Here is a 21,706-nt window from a genome sequence, read left to right as displayed (position 1 = left end):
GATTAAATGTCCACTGATCAGTAGGAGCAGGTGTGGGAAGGCAGAATCTTATTCCTTGCATTTCCCAAAGAGAGGGTACACTGATTCTATGATGCCTCACTTGTTGCCTCCCCTCTGCTGCTCCACATGCTGGGGAAAGCAGAGAGCAGCTAGAGGAGAGGACAAATGATATGTCTACACTGCAAAATTAAACAACTCACAGCAGTGAGTCTCAGGGCCCAGGTCTATAGCCTGGGGCTTGCACTACAGCACCAAAAATAGCAGCGTAGATGTTCCCGCTCGGGCTGGAGCTCAGGGTGTGAGACCCCGCCCCCTTTGCAGGGTTTCAGAGAAGTATAATAGGTAAATGTGGCTTCTCAGAAGCCATGCTAGTTGTCTCATAATATATCATCTTCATCTACATTTTAAAAATATTTTTCTTCGCTACTCTGCTTTCTTTGTGTCACTGGAGTGGTGTAAATAGGATGGAAATTGGCCTCATCTCCCCACAGGGGATAAGAGGTGGCAAAGGCATTTTCTTCGCCCTCCTTTCCCCTACCCTCTACTCCCTGGTGTAGGGCTGGTATCAGAGCAGAGAGAGTGTGTGAGCAGAGCAAAATCCCCAACTGGCAGACAGTCCCTTAGGGTCCATTGCCAGTTCTCAGGGGTTAGAGCAGTCCCCGGTAAGCTCCCCAGCCCCACAGCATTGACACAAAATCAACCAGAGACGCAAGAAGTTGTAACTGGCTGGTAGGCCACCCTTCCTGTGCTGCACTGAACATAACTACGGCCCAGCAGACCTGGAGTCTTGTCCTAAGTGATCACAGTTTGGAAGTCAAATTGGTGGCCAACAAAATGTTAACTTAAGGCAAAATGACAAGAGTGAAAGATCAGAATTAGGCCCAGAGTTAACTTATGTAGTAATGACGAAGCCAAGTTAGTTAGTCTGTTCCCGTGGAGCGCCCCCAACGGGGCTGTCCACGTTTATTTATTATAAGTGGTTATATAAATCATGCTATTCTACGCATGTACAAACTTAAGCCAACATTTTGCCCCCTTTTTTGGTTGGTGCTTTATGCACTGTGTACTCCAGAGATATGCACCTAGTTAGCGCTTAATTTATGTGTTTTTTGACCGGAAGTGTGGGGGTGGGTGGGAACCATTTTAGCCGCTTTAAATTTGGGGGCGGCATTTTTACCCCCTTAGCGCTTAGGAAGTGTAACGTTCCTACAAACTTACACCAGAGTAACACTGTTGTAGAGCCATTAACATGAATGGAGTTACTTCTGACTTACAAGATCAAAATCAGGCCCTATGTTTGTCTATCTGTCCAAACTGGTGACTGCAGCAATCCAGAGTTAAGTATCTACATTAAAAATGTTGCCACTAAAAAAATCCTTCCTTAGAACAACAAACATATTTGAAATGCAGTCCAAATCTCCTGGCTTGCCAAATTTGTAGGGGCATATACCCATGGAGATTTAAGATCAGCCACCGTGCATGGATCTTATTAATATTGATTTTTTAATAGAAATTGGGCTCTGTATCATCTGCTATATGCAGAGACTGTAGTATTCAAACAGCAGCAAAATGTAAATGCCACCATTATTGTAAAGAGTACATGCTAACATTTGCATAGCAGCTAACGGTATATTGTGGCATTGTTACTGCAAAACAATTCATGCTAGTTCATTTGCCAGGTTTTGTTAGAGACACTTGCAAAAACCAGTTGTGCTTTGGATGTTAGATATCAGCATGACATACTGTGCTTTTCCTTCTTTGTGGCTTTCAGCTCTAGATCTATGAGCGTGAAGAATATATTGAAATTTACAATAATTTTGATCTTTGAGCACTTCCAAGAGAGTTATTTCAATGTACTATCTGCTCACAAGCATGGTGCAGATGCTCAAGGGTGAGAGAAGTGGCATCAGTGCATATCTCTGATTTCAGAGAAGAACTCTGTATTGAGTTGTTATAGCGAGATCACAAACAGTGCACTTTTTTTTTTTGTTAAATAAATGTACTTAAAGACGTTAGGGCGGTGGTCTTTGGGGGAAGGCAGGGTGCATTGTCTGTTTAAAAACTAAAGCAGGGGACTGAATGGGTTAGGACTGATGGGCTACACAGCTTTTCACCTTTGAGTGGTTATTTATAATCTGTTCCTAGGTGATCATGATAAAAAATTGATGGCTGTTCATTGGCCTCTGTGAAACAAATTGGTAGCCTCACCAGTTGTTGTTAACTTTTCCATTGTTCATTATTTTAAAAAAATTATATAGTGCTATTCCTTTGCACAGGAAATCAATGGTACTTAGGCACCTAAATACCTTTGAGAATCTGGGCCTTACTGGTGAGTGTGGTGCCACTGACATCAGTAGTGGTAGAGAGAAGAGGAGTTTGAGACAGAGCTTGATGGATGTGCCTTCTAGGATGGGTGGGATAGTTGATATAAGATTGGTGATAAATGCTACACTTGATAATAAGGGTTAGGAGGATTAGGCCTATAGGTAAGATTAGATTGTAATATTGCAGGGATCAGCAACCGTTGGCACGCGGCCCACGAGGGTAAGCACCCTGATGGGCCGGGCTGGTTTGCTTACCTGCCGCGTCCGCAGGTTTGGCTGATTGCAGCTCCCACTGGCCGCAGTTCGCCGTCCCAGGCCAATGGGGGCTGCGGGAAGCAGTGCGGGGTGAGGGATGTGCTGGCTGCCGCTTCCTGATGCCCCCACTGGCCTGGAGCGGCGAACCGCAGCCAGTGGGAGCTGCGATCAGCCGCTGAACCTCCAGATGCGGCAGGTAAACAAACTGGCCCGGCCCGCCAGGGTGCTTACCCTGGTGGGTTGCATGCCAGAGGTTGCCGATCCCTGTAATAGCGTCATCTTTGCCCTGCAAAATTACAATTTTAATAAAACAAGACTGAACACCATTTCAGGAGAATGCAGGAAACCTGATTAGCAGTCATATTATACATGTATGCACACTCAGCTGGCCTGACAGAACAGTTTGGGGCAAGTTAAGAGATCATACTTCTTGAAATTGGTACTGGGGTGGTCCACTTATTATTAGTAGTATGGCTTCACAGGGGGCCCAAGATTTGCCCACATTGCCTTTGCTTTTCATAACCACTGAATTCACTTTTTTTTTGTTTTGTTTTGTGTTTGTTTTGTTTAAATCAGAGACCTGGGAAAAAATGTAGGGTAGAAAAATAAGAACATAAGAATGGTCATACTGAGTCAGACCAATGGTCCATCTAGCCCAGTATCCTGTCTTCCAACAGTGTCTGGTGCCAGATGTTTCAGGGAATGAACAAAACAGGGCAATTATCAAATGATCCATCCCCTGTTGTCCAGTTCCAGCTTCTGGCCGAAATGTTAGCCTACCATTCTTAGGTGTCTCATTAAAAACTCAGGCACCCATCATACTGTTGGCACTATACAAATAAAGCCATATTACACAAATATAGAACTCAGGCAGTTAGAATGCTTTGTTTATGGATAGAATGAAGTGGATATTCAGCTGAAGGTTGCAAAGATGTAATATCAACAGAGTATACCATTTACACTGTTACATCATGTATGACTTTGAGGTAGACACCTACTATTCATGCCTCAGTTTCCTCATCTGTCAAATGCTTACTTTAGTCACAAGGATTTACTGAAGCTGTATTAATTCTTGTCTGTAACAAGGTTTGTGGTTTGGAAGATGATGTAGCCATGGAAAGTATTAACTATAATTGATTATTAGTAGGGCCTGCAGATGGAATTCATTATTTATATTATTTATACAACAAAAAGAGTTGTTATTGTTTTGCGTTCATATATCAAGTTCAAAGGATTTGAGAAATCTCAGAAATGTGGTCAATTGAATTTTTTCAACATTTTAAAATATTTCAACCATTACTATCACGATGGAAGTTGAATACAAACAATGCATAATATTAGTCATATAATCTGCCTTAGCCAATAAACAAATGTTAAGACTGTTGCTGCATCTTTGATTTTTATGTTTTGCCTAGAAAATACAGTATGTTATATTCTTCTAACACCTATGCAATATTTATGTACAATGCAAGTAGGCAAGAAAGAATAAAAAGCTAAGTTGTCCCTATATGGGTTATTCACACACACAGGACTAGAAACCCCACAAGTTCGGATTTATAATTTCTGTCTAATAGTTTGTTCAAGATGCAGGATTTCTTCCTCCATGGAACAGAATTAGGATTTGGCCCCAGAAACCTTTGGATCTACACAGGCCCTCTGCTAGTGATTGCCAGTCCCCATGACCCTACAGTTCTTTCAAGGGATCTGTGTCCTCATAATGTCTCTGATTGCTGCAGCCACCTAAACTTCCCTAAAGGGGGTTTCAAACTAGGGACAGGAAATTGGCATATTGTAAATGAATGCTGACGCTGTCTGTGTTAATTTGTGCCAGAAATCCATGTGGAATAGAAGGGAAGGGTAGAAGTGATTATTGCAGAAAGCAACAGTCCTCACACCCCATCCTCTCTTGAGCAGTGACAATATCCTAGAGCCAGCATTCCCTCCCTACCTGAATCCACTACTCTATGGTCTCCTTCACTGCAGGGAACATTTGGACAGAAGAGCAGTCCTAGTCAGAAAGCCTATGTAGTTCCGTGCAAAAAGAGCTGCATACAGGGTATAGTATTTTAAAAACAGTACAAGAGGATTTAGTCCCACAACTTCTATTAATTTTAACAAAAGGTATGTAGCTAAAGTCCCACATATTTAGGCATTAATATTAAGGTAGGGTTCACCTGCCAAGTTTTGGATTATAAGGAAGGGTATTTTATGACATTGTTAGTGCACATTGTTAATTTTATATAATATGTTTAGGGAAACAGCACAGTCTGGAGAACTGAGTCTAGGACCTAAGAACTGAGGAATTCCTGCTCTGCCATTAACTGGGTTTGGCCTTGGGCAAGTAATTTAACCTTTCTGTATCTTAGTTTTTCCAGATGTAAAATGGGTATAATGGTATTACTTAATTACCTCACAGGATTGTTATATTAAGTAATAGATGAGTGTACTGTGCTTCAAATATGTAGTGTGCCTCACTATTGCTGTGTATCCCTCTAACTGTATCTGATATGTGAGCATTTTGAAGTTAGCAGGATAAAATGTAATGTGATAAAATGATGAGTCAGATTGTCAAAAGCAAAAATCCAAAAAGGTATACATAGCAGAATAATGCATTTTTTTTATTTTTACTACCTCTGGCTCATGATTTATATTATGCATTCTACTAAGTTCAGTTTCCTTTCACAAAGAGAGAGCTATATGAAACAGCTGTGCCTCAAACCATTTTACTTCAATTGTAGTAGCAGGTTTTAGAGTTTAAATCATTAACAACCTCTAAGTGAACTTTTATCCAAATGACTGCAAGTCACAAAGAGAACACTTCTCTTTCACCAACTACCTTTTGTGCTTTAGTGAGACCTGGTCCCTTTTCTATTTTTTTTCTCCTCCTTCATGTCTTTCTTTGAAGAAAGATGTGTGATTTGTGAAGTAATGAAAGTAGGTATCAGTTAATGAAAACTGCTATACTGGGTTCTTAATGCACATTGGAATCGCTTCAGGATAAAGCTTCATATACCCGCTTTACAGCAGGAAAAAAGTAAATTTCAGAAGTCAAGATTGCTGTGTGTACTGTAGGAGTATTATGTAGCAGTTAAACCATCCATTGGGGTGATCTAATCTTGATTTTTTCCCCTCCTCTCTTTTTGTCAGGGAGTTGTGATTTGCATGCTGACTGCATTTTTTCATATTTTTAACTACTAGGGGTTTTCTAAAACCTGGTATTATATTATTGCATCAGTACAGTACAGTTATTTATCCATCACCCTTTTTGTTCTTTTCCCATATAAGAATTTATTTTTCAGAGGGGGGAGGGGAAAGAGGTTATCCACACCTTTCCCCAATTAATTTAAAATGAAATTAACTACACAAGCTGTTTCTTTTTCTCTAGACATCCCATAGAATTCTCTTTAAAATTTTTCCTCCCCCCCAAAACACTTTAATCAGATTTGTTTTTAAAAGTAATCAATTATTTTATTTGGTTGTACAGGAAACGTGACTGAATTGCAATGTGAATGGTCGACACACAAACTCCCCTCCCCCGCTTCCTTCAGATCGAAGACAACTGGGCAAATAATTTAGGAATTGCATCCTCTCCTTGTGAACCCTTCCTAAACGGAGCGCTTGCAATTCGGTGTCTAAAGTACAGCCTGGGAGCCTGGGGGCACCTTCCTCTTTGCTCTGCCTCTGTGTGTGTCTGTCTCTCTCTCTCTCTCTCCAGCCTGTGTGTGAGCTGGGAGCTCTGCCGCCGCCGCCGCCGCTGCCCTTTGATCCCTGCATTAGTGTTAGTTAGGGCTTGGAGACACACAGGGAGCAGCCATAGACACCAGCCCTCATTATTGACACCGCACATAGCACACACTCACTCTCACACAGATTAGATCCATTCCCATTGAAGAATATTGCGACCGGGGACAAGCCAGGTGCACGACCGGGGGAGGGGGAGCGGGGGGACGAAAGAAAGAAAAGGGGGAAAGCAAAAGAACCCCCCCTTCTTGTTGGCTCCAGGAAAACCAGCTTCAATCCCATTCCCCAGCAGAAGAGGAAACCCCCCGCTATCGGCCACCCCCGGCCCCCGCTTTGTGCCTGCCTTTGCCCCCCTTTGGTTTTATTTGATCTCCCATTAAACCAAGGAGGAGAATGTGAAAAAAGGGGGAAAATGCCCAGGAGGAAGCAGGAGCAGCCCAAGCGCCTCTCTTCACGTAAGTGCCCCCTCTTTTGCCATTTTCTCCTTCCTTCTCTCCCTGTCTCCTTCCCCTCTGCAGCCTCCTCCGTTGTTTTGTGCATTAGTTTAGGGTTACAGAGGTGAAACTGACAAAGACACAGCCTGGGTTATTCCTCTTTTAGGTCTGAGCTAAGGCAGCCATGTTGGTGATGAACAGCCTTGTGCCCTTTTAATTTTTCCTCTCTCCCTCTCCTTTCCCCCCGTGCTTTGCTTCCTTCGCCCTCTCGCCCCTTCCCTCCCCTCTCCGCTGATTGTGCATTTGTGCCGGAGTGCGGGTTTCTCCCGGGGGCCGGACGGGGGCTCTTTTATTGGGGTGGGGAGGGGGGTGGCATTGGAGGGGAAGCGGCTGCTGGCGTCTTGTGCAGAATCAATCGAGAGGTCCGTCTCCGGCTAAAGGTTGCGGCTGGGCTTGTCGGCCCCGGAGCCGGGGAGGACGCGGGGGAGGGCGAGGCGGGGAGCGGCCGGGGAGGACACAAGGGGTGGGGGACCCACACACACGGAGCCGAGGCTGCTGCTGCTGGGGGGAGGCAGGGGGCAGATCGTGGCATGCGAGGTCCCTGCAGAGCAAGGGAGGCGGCGGCAGCAGCGGGAGGCAGCATGGGGGCTGCTCCTGGCCGCAATAAAATGAAGGGTCAGACGAGCCAGGCTAGACTCAGGCTTCGGTGCTGCTGCCCCAGCCTAGAGAAGCAGAGCTCGGGACTAAAGTGCATCCCAGCCCTCCTAGCCTGCAGGCAACGCATTGACACAGAGCTCACCCTCCCCCGGCTCCTTTTCTGCCCCCTCCCCCATTTTTTCCTCTTTGCAAAACAGTTAACTTTTCTTCCTCTCCTTGCATTAAGCGATCGGATGCTATCGAGCGCGGCGGGGAGGAAGAAAACCTATAAATATCGTGCCCCGGCGTGGCGTTAGGGTCGGTCTAAGGAGAGCGGGGGGTGGATTTAGGGGTCATTTTTCTGTCTCCAGCACATATGTTCAGTGCCTGTCTGCAGCCCCTCCTCGCTGTGCCCCAGGGTTCAGTGTCTGGTGAGAGCTGAACTGCTTATGTGTCAAAGCCATGGTCGGTCACCTGAAGTTCACCAGGGAGGGGGGAGGGTTAAGGTTGTGGTATATGGTGTGCTGTGTTTTTTCCGCTGTAGACAGCGATCGATTACTTCTCTCCATATATTTTTAGCTATCGGGGAAGGGGGTTGAGGCACCGCTTCCCCTTCTAGCCCTTTACCACCTCCCGGACACTGTCAACCTGGCACATTAGCCAACGCAGAGGTGGGGGAAGAAATGGCACTTGCAGCTCCACAAATATTTCTCTCTCCCTTTCTTTCCGCTGGAGCCGACTCACAGGGCTTGGGGTTGTGCTTTTTTTAATTTGCCCCTGTACAGTCCTTTCACCGTCTGCCCGCTAGAGGGTCTGAATCTGAAACACACACAGAGAGAATTCCCCATATAGAAATCTATCGAGTTCAGGAAGCTTGCACAAGTGAGTTCATGAAAGTGCAGTGGTCTGTGTTTGCACCACTGCTGCTTTCCTCCAGTTCACTGATCTCTAATAAGGGAAAGAAGAGAGAGGAGGGGGGCTAATCTCTCCTTTGTATGTATGTTTTGGGTGTTGGCATGGACATCAAACTTCCACAAAATAATAACTTTGAGAATAGTGGTTGAGAAAACAAGATTTTAATTTTAAACTTTTGTGTGTGTTGGGGGGAGGGGGTGTACGACTGGTGAGTGCAGAAAATGCTTCTGGATTGACAGAGTTTGGAAATTGAGTTGTGTGTGTGCAGATCAGATAGCTTTGCAGGCAGCTGCAGACTGCCCTGCTGGTGACCTTCACCCTGACCTGGTGCGACTACCCTCTGTCTGTTTCTCTAGGGCTGAGATGAAATTCAGTCTCCATTTTAGTTCACTTGGGGGTGTGCCTCTCATGTGCACAGACCGCTAGTAATTATGCTTAGTTTTATGTACTGGCTTTTCTTCACCCCTCAGGTTGCATGCTGTTACCCACTCACCCAGACACCCTGCTCTAGTAAAATAACATTTGCTGAACTGAGGAGCAATTGCCTTTGTTGAAGTACTGTGCAAATCTAGGTGTTTCAACACAGGGCCTAATTTGCAGAGCTTTTACACTAATTTTTGAGCTAAGTAGTGGTTTTTTCCCGCCGATGTGTGCTGTATGCACTAGATTTTTCTGAACTAAGGTCACTTTTGCTTGGTGGGATTTATATTTTTATAGACAAATTGGATTGGGATTAAAAGATATTCTTGGAAAATAATGTATTAGGTAATTCAGTAAGAATTGTACAGATGCTGTTCAAAGGGTCCTACAGAGTTAGAAAATGTCTTGGGAGTCGATTGCAATTAGTGTGCAAATGCTATAAATAGTGACTTTTGTGATACTGAGTGCACGTTAACACTAAAGGTAAAATATATTTTGATTCTAAGGTTCAAATTGATTTTTAGCAATATGTTTCCTAGATAAACAGTATTTACATATTTCATTCAAAAAGATCCCCAAAACCGAAACTGCAGTAGGAGAATGTTAAGGTTGCATAGTTAAGCACTCAAATCTGGAAATGAAATAGTTAAGAATGTACACAACAATATATGTATATTATATTGCATTGAAGAATTAGCAAGCTATTATGTAAATAAAGACTGTATCATAATGTAAATGCATAATAGATGGAAGAGTTAAGGTTGTATGTATGACATATGGGCCAGACAGAGTGTATTAAAGTCAATTATATGGAAAATACACAATAAAACATTGTCATATAACATACTACAGGTTACTATAACAGAGAATATAGTGAAAATTTGCTGACCTACCTAGTATACTTAAAGGTGTAACTTTTCTCATATAAATAGTCCTATTGACTTTAATAGGACTTCATATAGGACTAGTCTTGTCCATAAAATTTAAGCACATGTGTAAGTACTGTATTTTCAGGATCTGTGCCCTAGTTACTTCTTAGTTAAGTCTTATTCTTTGCATTGCATTTAAAGAAGACTGTATTGTCCATCAAAAAGAAATTGCAGCAGAATAATACATGGTTATTGACAAAAACCGCAATTCTGTACTTACAGAAACTGACCACAGTTGAAACCACTTACATGTGTAAAGTTACAAGTATTTGCAAGGTTGGGGCTTCAATTATTAAAACACATGCCTGGGAGAGAAAAGTGTATAAAAAGTTTATCAAAGTTATACTGGACCATTACAACAATTAAAATAGTGTAAATATAGGATAATGAAAACAATTGCAAGATGGCAGCCATGTGTTTTTAAGGTTGTAGAATAAAAGGTATATTATGTTGCATTGAGAAACAGTATTGCCTATTTTTGGTGGTGGTGTTTGTTTTGGTTTGGTTTGTTTTTTACGAACAAGAAATTCCATAAAGTTTTTAGCTAGACAATGCCAGAATGCCTACCTCCCTAACCTTACAAAATACAATGAAAGCTTCTCTCCTACTTTTAAAGGTGCAAATGAATAAGGCTAAGGTTTAACAAATTGCTGTGGAGCCCTTGGCTCAGTCGCTACCCATCCTCACTAAATTTTTCACTGGACACCTAAGTTAGTCACAGTCATGTTTAGCATAGTCGTTCTTAGTTTACAAACCTAGTTATAATACCTTTATTAAAAACTTGCCATGCATGTGGAGAGTGTGGTTTTTCCCAAATGCTCATAACTCACATAAATCAACCAGTTTCCGCTGGAACACTCAAAGACTGTCTCCTCAATGAGGGATATTTCCATAGCATATCTACTTCAGTGCTTAGAGATAATTAAAAAAAAAAAAGGTTGTAGGTGTGTTTTATAATGGAGAAAATATTTGCTTGTTTACATCCTCTCTTCCTTCCCTCATTTTGAAATGTTTTTTCTTGGACTTTCCAACAAAAATTCACTTTCTGGCAGAAGGTGGAAACATGCCTTACTGGAAAGATGGCAGTCTGAAAAGTGAAAGTTTCAGAAAGTTGTGAGACTTGAAACAGGTGATTAGAATGGAAACTTTCAGGTCACCTTTATTATAGCAGTCACTATTGCTTTGACTTTAATTCAGTTTCAGGGGCTTACAAGAAGTGCAGAATGCAAACTAGTAGACTGATATTATATAATAAGTGCAAACTAAATTATAAGACTGATCTGGACAATGCCCTCCTAAATGTTAAATGGCTATTGTCTGAGGAATGTATTTAATCAAGTACAAACTTCAATATAACTCTCTGTTGAATTTATTTTGCTAATTAAGTAAATGTAATTGTGGCACTGTATTGGTACAAACAGCACTGTTGAATTTTTAGGAGGAGCCCCATAAGTGTTCAGTCATCATGCCTAGGATACAGTCCTGAACATTCCCTTATACTATTCTGAAACTGAATTTTAACTGCCTCATAGTCTACACTTAATTTACCCCGTGTTCCATGTAGCCTTTTATCATCTCATTTTTGTTGTGGTAATTTATTGACAAAGAGCGTAAAGAAAATTCTGCTAGATAGATTCAATATTATTTAAAGTTTCTTTCCTCTTTCTATTTTTTGTTTATTTGGGGATTTGATAGGTAGAGACCACAGTAGGCATTATGGATGGGACTTTCATACATCACAACAGTCTTTTGCCTTTGTGCAGGAATCTAGAGCTGCCAGTGAAAAGGGCTTTTATCAGCAACAGGAGTCTCTCTCTCTTTTAATAGTATTTATTACCTTACTAGCAGACATCACATGTACATGGATAAGCTTTTAACATAGTTTCTATTTATTATTTTTAACCTCTTGCCGCTGCGGGGGTCATTGCTGACAAGAGAATACATGTAGGGAAAATTATTCTTCTTAGTGAATTCGGGTTAATAATTTCATTGCTATCATCATAGTTATCCTTGTGGTATTGTAGTGCATCTTTTACCTAAAGAGCAGCGTGAGATGCATGCAGTGCTGTCTGCATTGCTCCACCTAAAAAATATTGATCCTGTTTGGTCCCTCCCATTGTTTTCCTTGAGGAAGAAAGCTCACATAAATAAAGTATGCCCAAATAAATTAGGTACATACTTCAAACCGCAAAAAGAAAAAGAATCAACCTCTTATGACTGTATTTTTAAAAATAATTTCTCAGCATTACACTGGGACACTTGTCAAAAGTCAGACAATGGTAGTATGTGTCTTAGTGTTGTGCGATAGTACAAAACATTAATAAATCATGTTGCCAGAGCATAAATTAGACTGCCCAAGAGCCAGCTTTGGAGCTCACTGAGCCATGTACAATTTTAGGATCTTTTGAATGACATTTGGGATAGGGTGGGGATGCAATTGGCGTAAAGTACAAATGCAACTTCTAACAGCCTCAACAGAAGGAACCACTGGGGTGGGGTGGGGTGGGATGGGATGGAGGGTTGGGGTATGGAGGCGACAACAGAATGAATTCTTTTAAATATATGAGAAATTAATTTAACCTCACCCTTTGTAAAAGAGAGTGATTTTCTTCTCTCTTTTACATATGTAAGAAGGTAGGGATGGAGGGAATTAAGGAAATAAATAAAACCGAGCAGCCAAGAGGAGCTGGTCTGTTCAGAATGAAGTATTAGTAATTTCCTATAATTTAATCAGACCAGATCCCAGAACAAGATAATGAGAGCGTGACCTACAAAAAAGAACTTTTTGGAAGTTAAAAGGTTTTTTAGCATGAGGTTTCATAAGCCATGTGATTTGTCATGAAGTACCATATATGAGACTTTTTTTGTTTTACCCCTATTGAAAGAAATCAAGATCTAGACATCAGTTCAGATGTCTATGAAGAGGTAATTTGGCTTACTCCTAGAATCCCTTCACAGTTATATTTTAGTTAAGCTACTGCAGAATCATACTTGAGTGTACTTTGTAAATAATGATGTTGTGCCCTGTTTCTGATGTACCACTATGCCTAGTTTGCCAGGTGTAGTACTATAATGCATACCATTTAGGTGCAAGTGTACAAAACACTTCATGGTGTAAGGAGGCTGAAAGATCTACTGATATATTTTATAAGAAAATGTTTGCAAAAGCCTAGATTTCAAAGTAGCTAATACTGCATGATGAACTCCAGTTTGAGGGTTTTATTTTTTTCTCCTACAAGTAAGCCTTGTAATGTCATGATACGTTTGTAAATTACATTTTTATGGCATGAAAGTACAGTACATGACTAGATGCTGAAGCAAAAAGTCCCAGGTAGGTGAATATTATCATTCCCTAAAGCCTACTTTTAGAGGGAATTTTTTCTACTAGAAAATAGTTTCATAAATTAAAATAATAAAACTTAGGCTTGATTCTGATCTTAGATACATGGGTACATGTTGCTATCTTGTAAAATCAGCTACTGGATCTACACACATGCATTGCAATGTAGCTGATTTTACAAAATGTTCAGTGATACACATCCAGAGATCTGAGATAAGAATATGTCCTTTAGTAGCTTTCTTTTCACAGATTGACTGAGGGTCATAGTTAAATGCAGTAAGTGTTATGCTCCCAAGAGGCAGTGTTTCTTTTCCAGATGTATCTGTGTCAGCATGAATAGTCTGACTTCTTCTTGGGTCAAGACACTGAAGTTTTTTGGGTGCTTAATTCCAACCTCAGTCAGCTCAACAGAGCTGCAGTCCTGGCCCTTAAAGTTCTACCTACCCTACAGAGGATTTCCTGCTGTGCAAGGTGATTCCATTGAACAATAGATGCCCTGGTTAAAATAAACAAAATACTCACTCCTTTTTGGCAGGACAGGTTGAATTTTAAGACTCCAGACTGAGAACCAAAGAAGAGGAAAAAGCAGACTTCGTGAAGCAGGGCCTTTTCTCCTTTTGCACCAACACTTTGGCAGCACAAATGGAGAGGGAGAGTGGGTAGAACTGAGGAAGACTAACTTATGTAGCAGGCAAAAGCCCAAGAAGAGAAGTTAGGTGTTAGGACAAACTGTTTACAAGGCCTGTGAGGAAACCAAATTCTCTTTTCCTTTGCTCCCTCCATCCCTGTCTCAAGTGCAGAAAAAGAGTAGGAATCAGGCCCTCAGTCACTAGTTGCCAGGTCTGCCTTTAAGATAGTGACCTAGATGTGAAATGTTCTGCCTGTAATTCAAAAGCCAGAGAAAACACTGGAACTTGTACATAGGCTCCCATTCCCAATATCTGAAACGGGAGCAAATTCAAGGTCGAGGAAGGAGCTGGGAGAGGGCTCTTCACACTTGTCAGGAGGCCTGGGACAGAGACACCTGTAGGGAGCAGGAGCCAGGTGAAGGGAAGCCTCAGCTGAGCAGGGCCCTAGCCCTGGAGGAAGGGGTATAAGGATGGCAAAGCCCTGGAGACAAAGTCTAGACAAGACTTTGAGACTGGGTTGCTTTGAGCTGTTCTGAATCTTTGTTTCTGCGTTAATAAAGAAAAGCCCAGATCAAAGCAACTGGAACAGTGCACCAATGCAGTTGTTTGGACCACTATTTTACTTTTCTGGCTGGTGGATCAGCCTGCCAACTTACAAGAACATTTACCACTTGCAATAGAACTTCAGAGTTACAAACACCTCGGGAATGAAGGTTGTTTGTAACTCTGAACAAAACGTTATGGTTGTTCTTAAAAGTTTACAACTGAACATTGACTTAATACAGCTTTGAAACTTTATTATAAGGAAGAAAAATGCTGCTTTTAACCATCTTAATTTAAATGAAACAAGCACAGAAACAGTTTCCTTACCTTGTCAAATCCTTTTTTTAAAATTTCCCTTTATTTTTTTTAGTAGCTTACATTTAACACAGTACTGTACTGTATTTGCTTATTTTTTTTGTCTCTGCTGCTGCCTGATTGTGTACCTCCGGTTCCAAATTAGGCATGTGGTCGACAGATCAGTTCTTAACTCTGAGGTTCTACTGTGCTACACATTCCACTTGTAACTTCTTTCACCTTTGCATTTCTCATATTCTGGGTCCCTTACCAGTCCCCAGTGTAAGGTAGAGCAACCCTAGGGCTGCTCTAATTTATACTCTTCTTCCCATGGGCCCAGACCCAGTGGATTCTAAGCTTACCCTGATTCATCCCCTTTCCTGGGAACTGACATAGAACCCTTTTGCCCCTACTACACTGAAAAGGGAAACCCTCTGCACAGGGGCTATTCTGAGGGGGCATCTTCTGTCCACTTTTAATGTCCCTTTACACAGGTGTAAAAGGGCCTTTGCAAAAGTGTGAATCATACTCTTGAAATCATTGCATTTGAAGGCAGTTTAGCGGCCTGTATGAGATGAGTTGGTAAACTCAGTAGTGTTCCTAAAGGAGAAGTGTGCATATATATTTTTTAAAAGATCACATTTGTTGACTATCTCAGCAGAGAAGCCAAAGACTGGGCATGGAGAGGAAACTTCCCTCGCTCCTTGATGTGGTCCCTCCAAGTCAGAGTTCAGATGCGTTGTTAGGGCAGGATGGAGAAATGCATTGCTGCTGTGTATGTGGTACCTGTTCTGTGGGTAATTACAAGACTTTATTTTCCTGTACCAACAAATTGGGATGAAATCTACATTCTCTTTAAAATAAAAAAAGGTTTGAGGAAAGAAGGTCTTTTATTGAGTCCTAAAATGTTGATTATATGACCTCTGACCTCTGTCAAAGGTCGAAAGCTGGGCCAGTGTCTTAAACAACATGTTGAAGAGTGAGCAATGCCTATTCCGCATGGAGAGGACTGCTTCACTGTTTTAGCCTATAGCTATGAGTAGCTTCCTAATCCTCTCTTGTTTGGCTCTGCTTGTTAACCCCAAGCAATCCTCTCAGGGGCACAGAAAGCAGCTGTCTTTGGTAGAAAACACAGCACGACAAAACAAACACTTCTTGAAATTTCTCAGCGATACCTACCAGAATGCCTTTTCTGTGGGAAAAATTAAAAACACAAAGAATATAATTTACCATGTTCTAATCCGACTTTAGGAAAGAGAAAAGTCAAATTACAGTCAGCTAGATTTCTGTGACATTTATAGCATATAGGAGTAATTTCACCATCAAGAGGCAGGAACACAACAACCTGAAACCTTTGTCTCTGAACCCATGGGAATGCTACCAGACTTAAAGTACCATGAGTGAGCAGGAGAGAGAACAAAAGTAAGTATTTTAAATGGTAAAGCAGATTAATATTATTTACAAGAAATATAGCAGTAGAAATTAAATATAGCAAAATGAAATACAAACCAATTAAAAATAAAAATCTCTGTTAGAGCTGGCATGCTGTCCTGATGTCACCTGTATGCTCGAGTATTGCAGTGCATATTGTATATGAGATCACCTTTTACTTTGTGACCCCTTGATAGAGGACGTGAGCACAACAGGGATAATTAAGGACACAGTAGCAGCTTGAGCTTGTTTTGTTTATCTCAGCCTAAATACTATGGGAACAAGGTTTTTTAATTGATTTCCTTGTTTGTTTTATTAGACTAATCACTTGAACAACCATTATAAAGCTAGTCTCTAGCAATAGCTCCAAATACTGTTGTAGCACTAGTAAAATTTAGTGTTTTGAACTATTACTGTAGAAAACTGTGGTGTTTTTTATAAAAAGGAAACAAATAATTACAACATACGCGCTATAGCTACTTTTTAAACTTTAAATGTTTGAATAATATAATTTCACTGAATTCAAATTAACTTCATTTTTAAATTACAACTTAAAACTAACAGCATTGTCAGCTATGGGCCAGATTCACAGGCTTACTCTGCTCCCTTTGCACTGTTAAGATGATGCAGTGGAAGCTGCTTGTGTGTTCCTAGCTGGAGATGGCATTGGGGAGTTCCCAGTGGGTCGAGATCCACCAGAACTGTCTTTTATTCCTCCATCCTTCTACAGCCCAGTGTAGGGAGTGTGTCAGGGCTGGAAAGTGGTAGAGAAGAGGGTGTGGTTAGAGCACTCAGCATACCAGTTATCGGCAGCTAATAGGTTAGAGCAGTCCCTGGGCCTAAACAGAATATAAGGCCTTGGCCACACTGGCGCTTTACAGTGCTGCAACTTTCTCGCTCAGGGGTGTGAAAAAACACCCCCCCTGAGCGCAGCAAGTTACAGCGCTGCAAAGCGCCAGTGTAAACAGTGCCCCAGCGCTGGGAGCTAATCCCCACAGGGAGGTGGAGTACCTGCAGCGCTGGCGCCGCGACCACACTCGCACTTCAAAGGGGAGCGCTCCCGCGGCAGCGCTGTACAGCTGCAAGTGTAGCCATACCCTAAAGTGATACTTCAGTTTTGGGAGCTTTCTGGGTCAGATGCAATACCAACTAAGATGAACTTTAAGGTTTACCTGGACAGCTCACAGGACAAGGGAGCTTTAGCTTTCAGGGGTTTCTGTTTTTCCTCTGGATCAACTAGGAACTTCTGTTGAGAGGCTACCCTTGCCCCTGGGGCTAACATGTTGCAGGCTTCTTTTCTTTGCCCCTGGCTTAATCTTTGGTTGATATTGCTATACTGACAAGAACCTCTCTGAATACAGTGGGGGTCAGGAGAAATGTGCTCCCCTGTTTTCCTTTTCTGCCTCTCCTAAAAGAGTTAGAGTATAATAACCTCTTGCTTCATTCCTGCAACTGATTATAAATCTTGTTCTGTTTCCATCTCTGGCCAATGTTCATGATATCTTTTCTAGACCAGATGCAGAAGACATGGCATGTGATATTGACCAGTCTTTCCCTACAGGTAAGGAAGCTGCATCATCATCCTTTTCTCCTCTTGATAATATTTCATCATCAGTGTCATTTCCTGATGACTACAACCTGTTTCAGGAATTGATAGTTCGAACACATTGTTTCTTTAATGACTTGGAGACTAAGGAAAAGGTGAAGATTACCCTTCCCATGAATGAAGGCATGTAAAACCCTGCTTGGGATATCTGGTTCACTCTGGCATCTGTGGTCATCAAGAAGATCGATCACTTATACCAGGTCCTTCTTTAGCTTTCTTCACTCACCCACCCACCCATCTGAAAGGGCTGTCAAGTACTATGTCATCTGAGAAAGAGGCTCAAAAGAATGACTTCTTAGGCAGAAAGATATACTCCTCGCTTACTCTGGGAATTCAAGTTGCTAATTATCAGCCCGTCACGGCTAGATACCAGTACTTATGGATCTGGATGTTTTTTCTTCATGATCATCTCTTTGAGGAGCAGGGGTAAGTAGTGAAGGGCATTGACCTACAGGGTCAAATGGTTTCTAGACTTGTTTGATGAACATTTTACAATGTTTTTGAACCTCTTCAAGGGCGTTTGCTCAGGTGTCACTCTCCAAAGATCTTCCTGGCTTAAATCATCCAGTCTTTCAGCTGGAGTGCGGCCGAGCTTGAAGTTCTCCCCTTAAAAGGAGAGGGTCTTCTCAGTTCTAAAACATATGATTCGTTTGAAAGATAAAAGAAACTAGATACATTGCCAAGTCTCTGGGACTGATTCATTATATTTAGAAGAAGAAGAAGAGCATTATTTCATCTTCTTTCAGATTCCAGAGTCAGTACAGACACTTTCCAGGAGTTCTAGATTCACCAGCAACTGAGGAGATAGGGTAGAGGGAAGTTCGTTTCAAAGACGAAGTTCTTTTTCAGCTTTCAGCTCACTCATCTTCTGCATCTGTTCAGCCACAAATTTGACAATTTACCCTGAAACCTAGATCTGTTCTCCACTTCCAGGCTGGGTCCATATCTTTGTCTCATTTGTGCAGCATCCAGCACAATGGAGCCCTGATCTTCAAGTGCCCCTACATTACACCTTTGGAATTGTACTGTTCTTTAGACTCCCACAAGTGGGAATATGCAGAGTTCCCCTTGGAAAAGAAATCAGTGACTACAGTTCTTTGAGAGTGTTGCCTCAGAGTTCTACCCTCACATAGGACTTTGGGATGTAGTACAAGGAACTGAGATGGCGTGGGACTGTGTGGCCCTTTTATATATCATTGGCTGCACAATGGGGCACTGATGCAGAACCAGGGGGCACTGCTTCTCTGGAAGATTCTTGTAGCCCACTGATGCTACTGGCAGGAAAGGTGCAGATGACAAAAATGTAAATATGCATAGACAACATTATTCACAAGTATTCTTTGAAAATCTTTATTTTCCAAGGCTACAGCTTTGTTTTTAGAATAAGCAAATTGTAATTCTGTTTAGCTCAGTTAAGGATCTCCTGGTAATTTAAACAGTTGTTTTGTCAATGCACACATCACTTTGTAACAGGTATTGGTAATGTAAGGATGAAGACATTTATACAAGAAGAATAAAAGTCAAGGAAGCAGATAATTGACCAATTTATCAATCTTAGCAGATACTTTTTTCTGATAACATTGTGGCAGCTATGGTAAATTTACTTCTGATTGCCTAAGGGGACAGATTCTATATGGTGTGAACAACAAATAACAGCAGCCCCTTCAAATGAATGGGTAAAGGAGCAGGTAATCAGACTGTGCAATTTTTGGTTCCTAGATTGGCCTTTTGACAATGGTGTGTCCATAGGTGCTGGAACTAGGGCTGCTGGGGGTGCAGCAGCACCCTCTGGTTTGAAGTAGTTAAGTAGTTTCCATCATGTACAGGATTTACAGTTTTGTTCAATGGCTTTCTGCACCCCCCACTATAAAAATTGTTCCAGCACTGCTGGGTGTGTCCTTTGAGGAAAATTTAAAATGATCCTGCTCTGCTCAATTAATAACTCCAGTGCTTTACTGCCTTTTCCAATAGTCTTTCAGGCTTTCAATGGCTGTCAGAATTATTGTGATAACTAAAGTGCGTTTGGTAGACCTTGATAATAAGTTGCAGTTATGATCAGAGAACTCTTAGCTTCATTGCAAATTGTTTGTGTGCAACAAGGCATGCTTACATACTTTTCTTACTTTTAAGTCAGTCCTTTGTGCTATCTGAACTGACACTCACAACTTCCTCTTGTCCACCCTCTTTTTCAACTGGAAGGGTGACTGAAATCTAGTTGTCTTGACGACCCTGGCAGGTTTAAATGACTGGCTGCACTCAAATAAGTTGTGTGCATCGAGATGCATTGAAGTTTTAATAATCTATAGCCTAAACAAATCACTTTAGTCTTGGCTGCTCTAAATTGCCCAGTACATAGAAGTATGCTTAGTCCTACTTTTGGCTGTAGGACCTGAAGGTGTGGCAAGGATTGCAATAGATTTCTGGTGATGGAAGATGCACTTTGTTTCAAGAAGCAGTGAAAACATAAATGCACCCATTTATGGAGCATTGGCAGGCTCTAATTTAGATGAGTCAGGGACAATTGAAGGCACTGAGAGAATAGGCAGGAGGTTCTGGGGAGTAAGATTTTGGTGAAATCTATAGTAGAAATATAGATATTGTGCAAAACAGATTGGACCACCAGTTTTTATCTGATGTGGCTATGCAGTTAAGTCAGGATTAGAAGGCAAGAGGTTCTTGCTTTTTTATTAAAATCAGAACTTAGACACATTTTGCATAAATAGCACGTACACTAAACACTCCCCTCCAGTCTCTTCTCAGAAGGTCCATTTCTCGTGAATGGCCACTCCATAAAAACTAAGCTGCATAGGAACTCTCCCTCTTCAATTGGTGTTTCCCACAGCCTTGACAGGAAGGAAGAATATAGTAACCTTAAGATAGATGCCTTGATCTATCCTGTTGGCAGATACATCCTCCAAAACATGTGTTAGGCTTGGGGAGTGAGCATGACAACGCCACAGCACCATTTACAAAAATGGCTTACAGATTTTTAAAAAACAGGAGGGAAATGTTGCTGGGCTGTTCAAGGCAGGGGCCTACCTGTCACCGTTCTTTCCTCTTCAAAACTCTGGATGATCCATTTTCTGAGCCCTCTGACTCAGATTGCTATATTTAAGTATTGTCAGGTCTCATGATCATTCCTCATTTAAATCTCTGAGCTCCTTCCTCCCTCCCTCCAGTGCATTGTCCTTCAGGGGATAAAAGAAATCCCTAAGAACAAAGATCATTGTTCCATCCCTTTACCCTCACATACCCTAAGCATGTGGTGTGGTTCTCCCCATTTCCTCAAATAGAAGTATCCCCTAACTAGATTTCACATTCCACAAGCCTTAGATAAAACTGCATGCTGCTTTGCTGGTCGACACTATGGTGATGATACCTTCACTAGACCCTATTTTCCTCATTTGCTGTGTCTAGGGAGGACAACACACTGATAGCACCATGGGATCTTGTCTGAACAAATTTGTGGTTATGACTTGTCTATAGGCTAGGGTCTCTGAGGTGGCAGACCATTCCTTAGAATCTGGCCATTGTGCAAGGTTCCGATCCATTTGAAAGTCGGCTGCCAGGTAACTGAGTCTGCCATCTGCAGATAGCCAGTATTCAGCCCTCCTGTATTTCTGCTCAAAATGCACCAATCTGGACTTTGGTTCTGTGACTAATGTGAAACTTTTCAATGTGAACTTCATTAATGAGCAGCTAAAGTTCTTTCAGTATCCACAGGGCCAAATTCTTGTTAAAAAATGTCCCCAAACCATTGCAGGTCCCTCAGGGGCAAGCAGGAAGGATCATTCACTTGGCCATCACTTAAAACAATTTTACTCAGAACAGACTCTGTGAAGATCTTGTATAGGCTGCAGATGTCAAGATCATATATCTAGGGGTCCTTTTGGATACAGAGCCAGCTTTTCCAGACAGCTACCTAGTCCGGTGTACAGGTTAATACCCATATTGTTGTGCTCTATGGGGGAGCTTAAACGGTTTTTCCCAGACAACTTCTGTTAGCAGCAAGACTCCAGTTTCTCCTCCTTCCCCAAATGGAAACAGATGACAAGGCTTCCTTGTGTGCTAGAGATGGCAGAAGTGTTGAGATGGCAGCTGACGTTATTTGCATTTCAGGAAAGCCAGCTTCTCCGCCAACCCTGGGATCTGACACTTCCTGATTGGAACAACTTGTCACTGTAGAAAGATGTTCAGAAGATGTCAAAG

General features: G+C 41.8%; 1 protein-coding gene across 3 annotated transcripts in view; it reads left to right on the top strand.

The window, feature by feature from the left end:
* The first annotated feature begins 5,390 nt into the window (after window positions 1-5,390).
* The window catches only part of ZNF827 (zinc finger protein 827), a 127,473-nt gene continuing 111,157 nt past the window's right edge, over window positions 5,391-21,706 (top strand). For all 3 annotated transcript variants that reach the window (XM_039540924.1, XM_039540922.1, XM_039540923.1), the window contains exons 1-2: window positions 5,391-5,513; window positions 6,064-6,775. In XM_039540924.1, the coding sequence (XP_039396858.1) occupies window positions 6,733-6,775 (43 nt within the window). In that variant the 5' untranslated portion in view covers window positions 5,391-5,513; window positions 6,064-6,732. The remainder of the gene's footprint in view (window positions 5,514-6,063; window positions 6,776-21,706) is intronic.

This window comes from Mauremys reevesii, linkage group 5, assembly GCF_016161935.1.
Source record: "Mauremys reevesii isolate NIE-2019 linkage group 5, ASM1616193v1, whole genome shotgun sequence".
Lineage (NCBI taxonomy): Eukaryota > Metazoa > Chordata > Testudines > Geoemydidae > Mauremys > Mauremys reevesii.
This window is presented reverse-complemented; position numbering and strand designations above follow the sequence as displayed.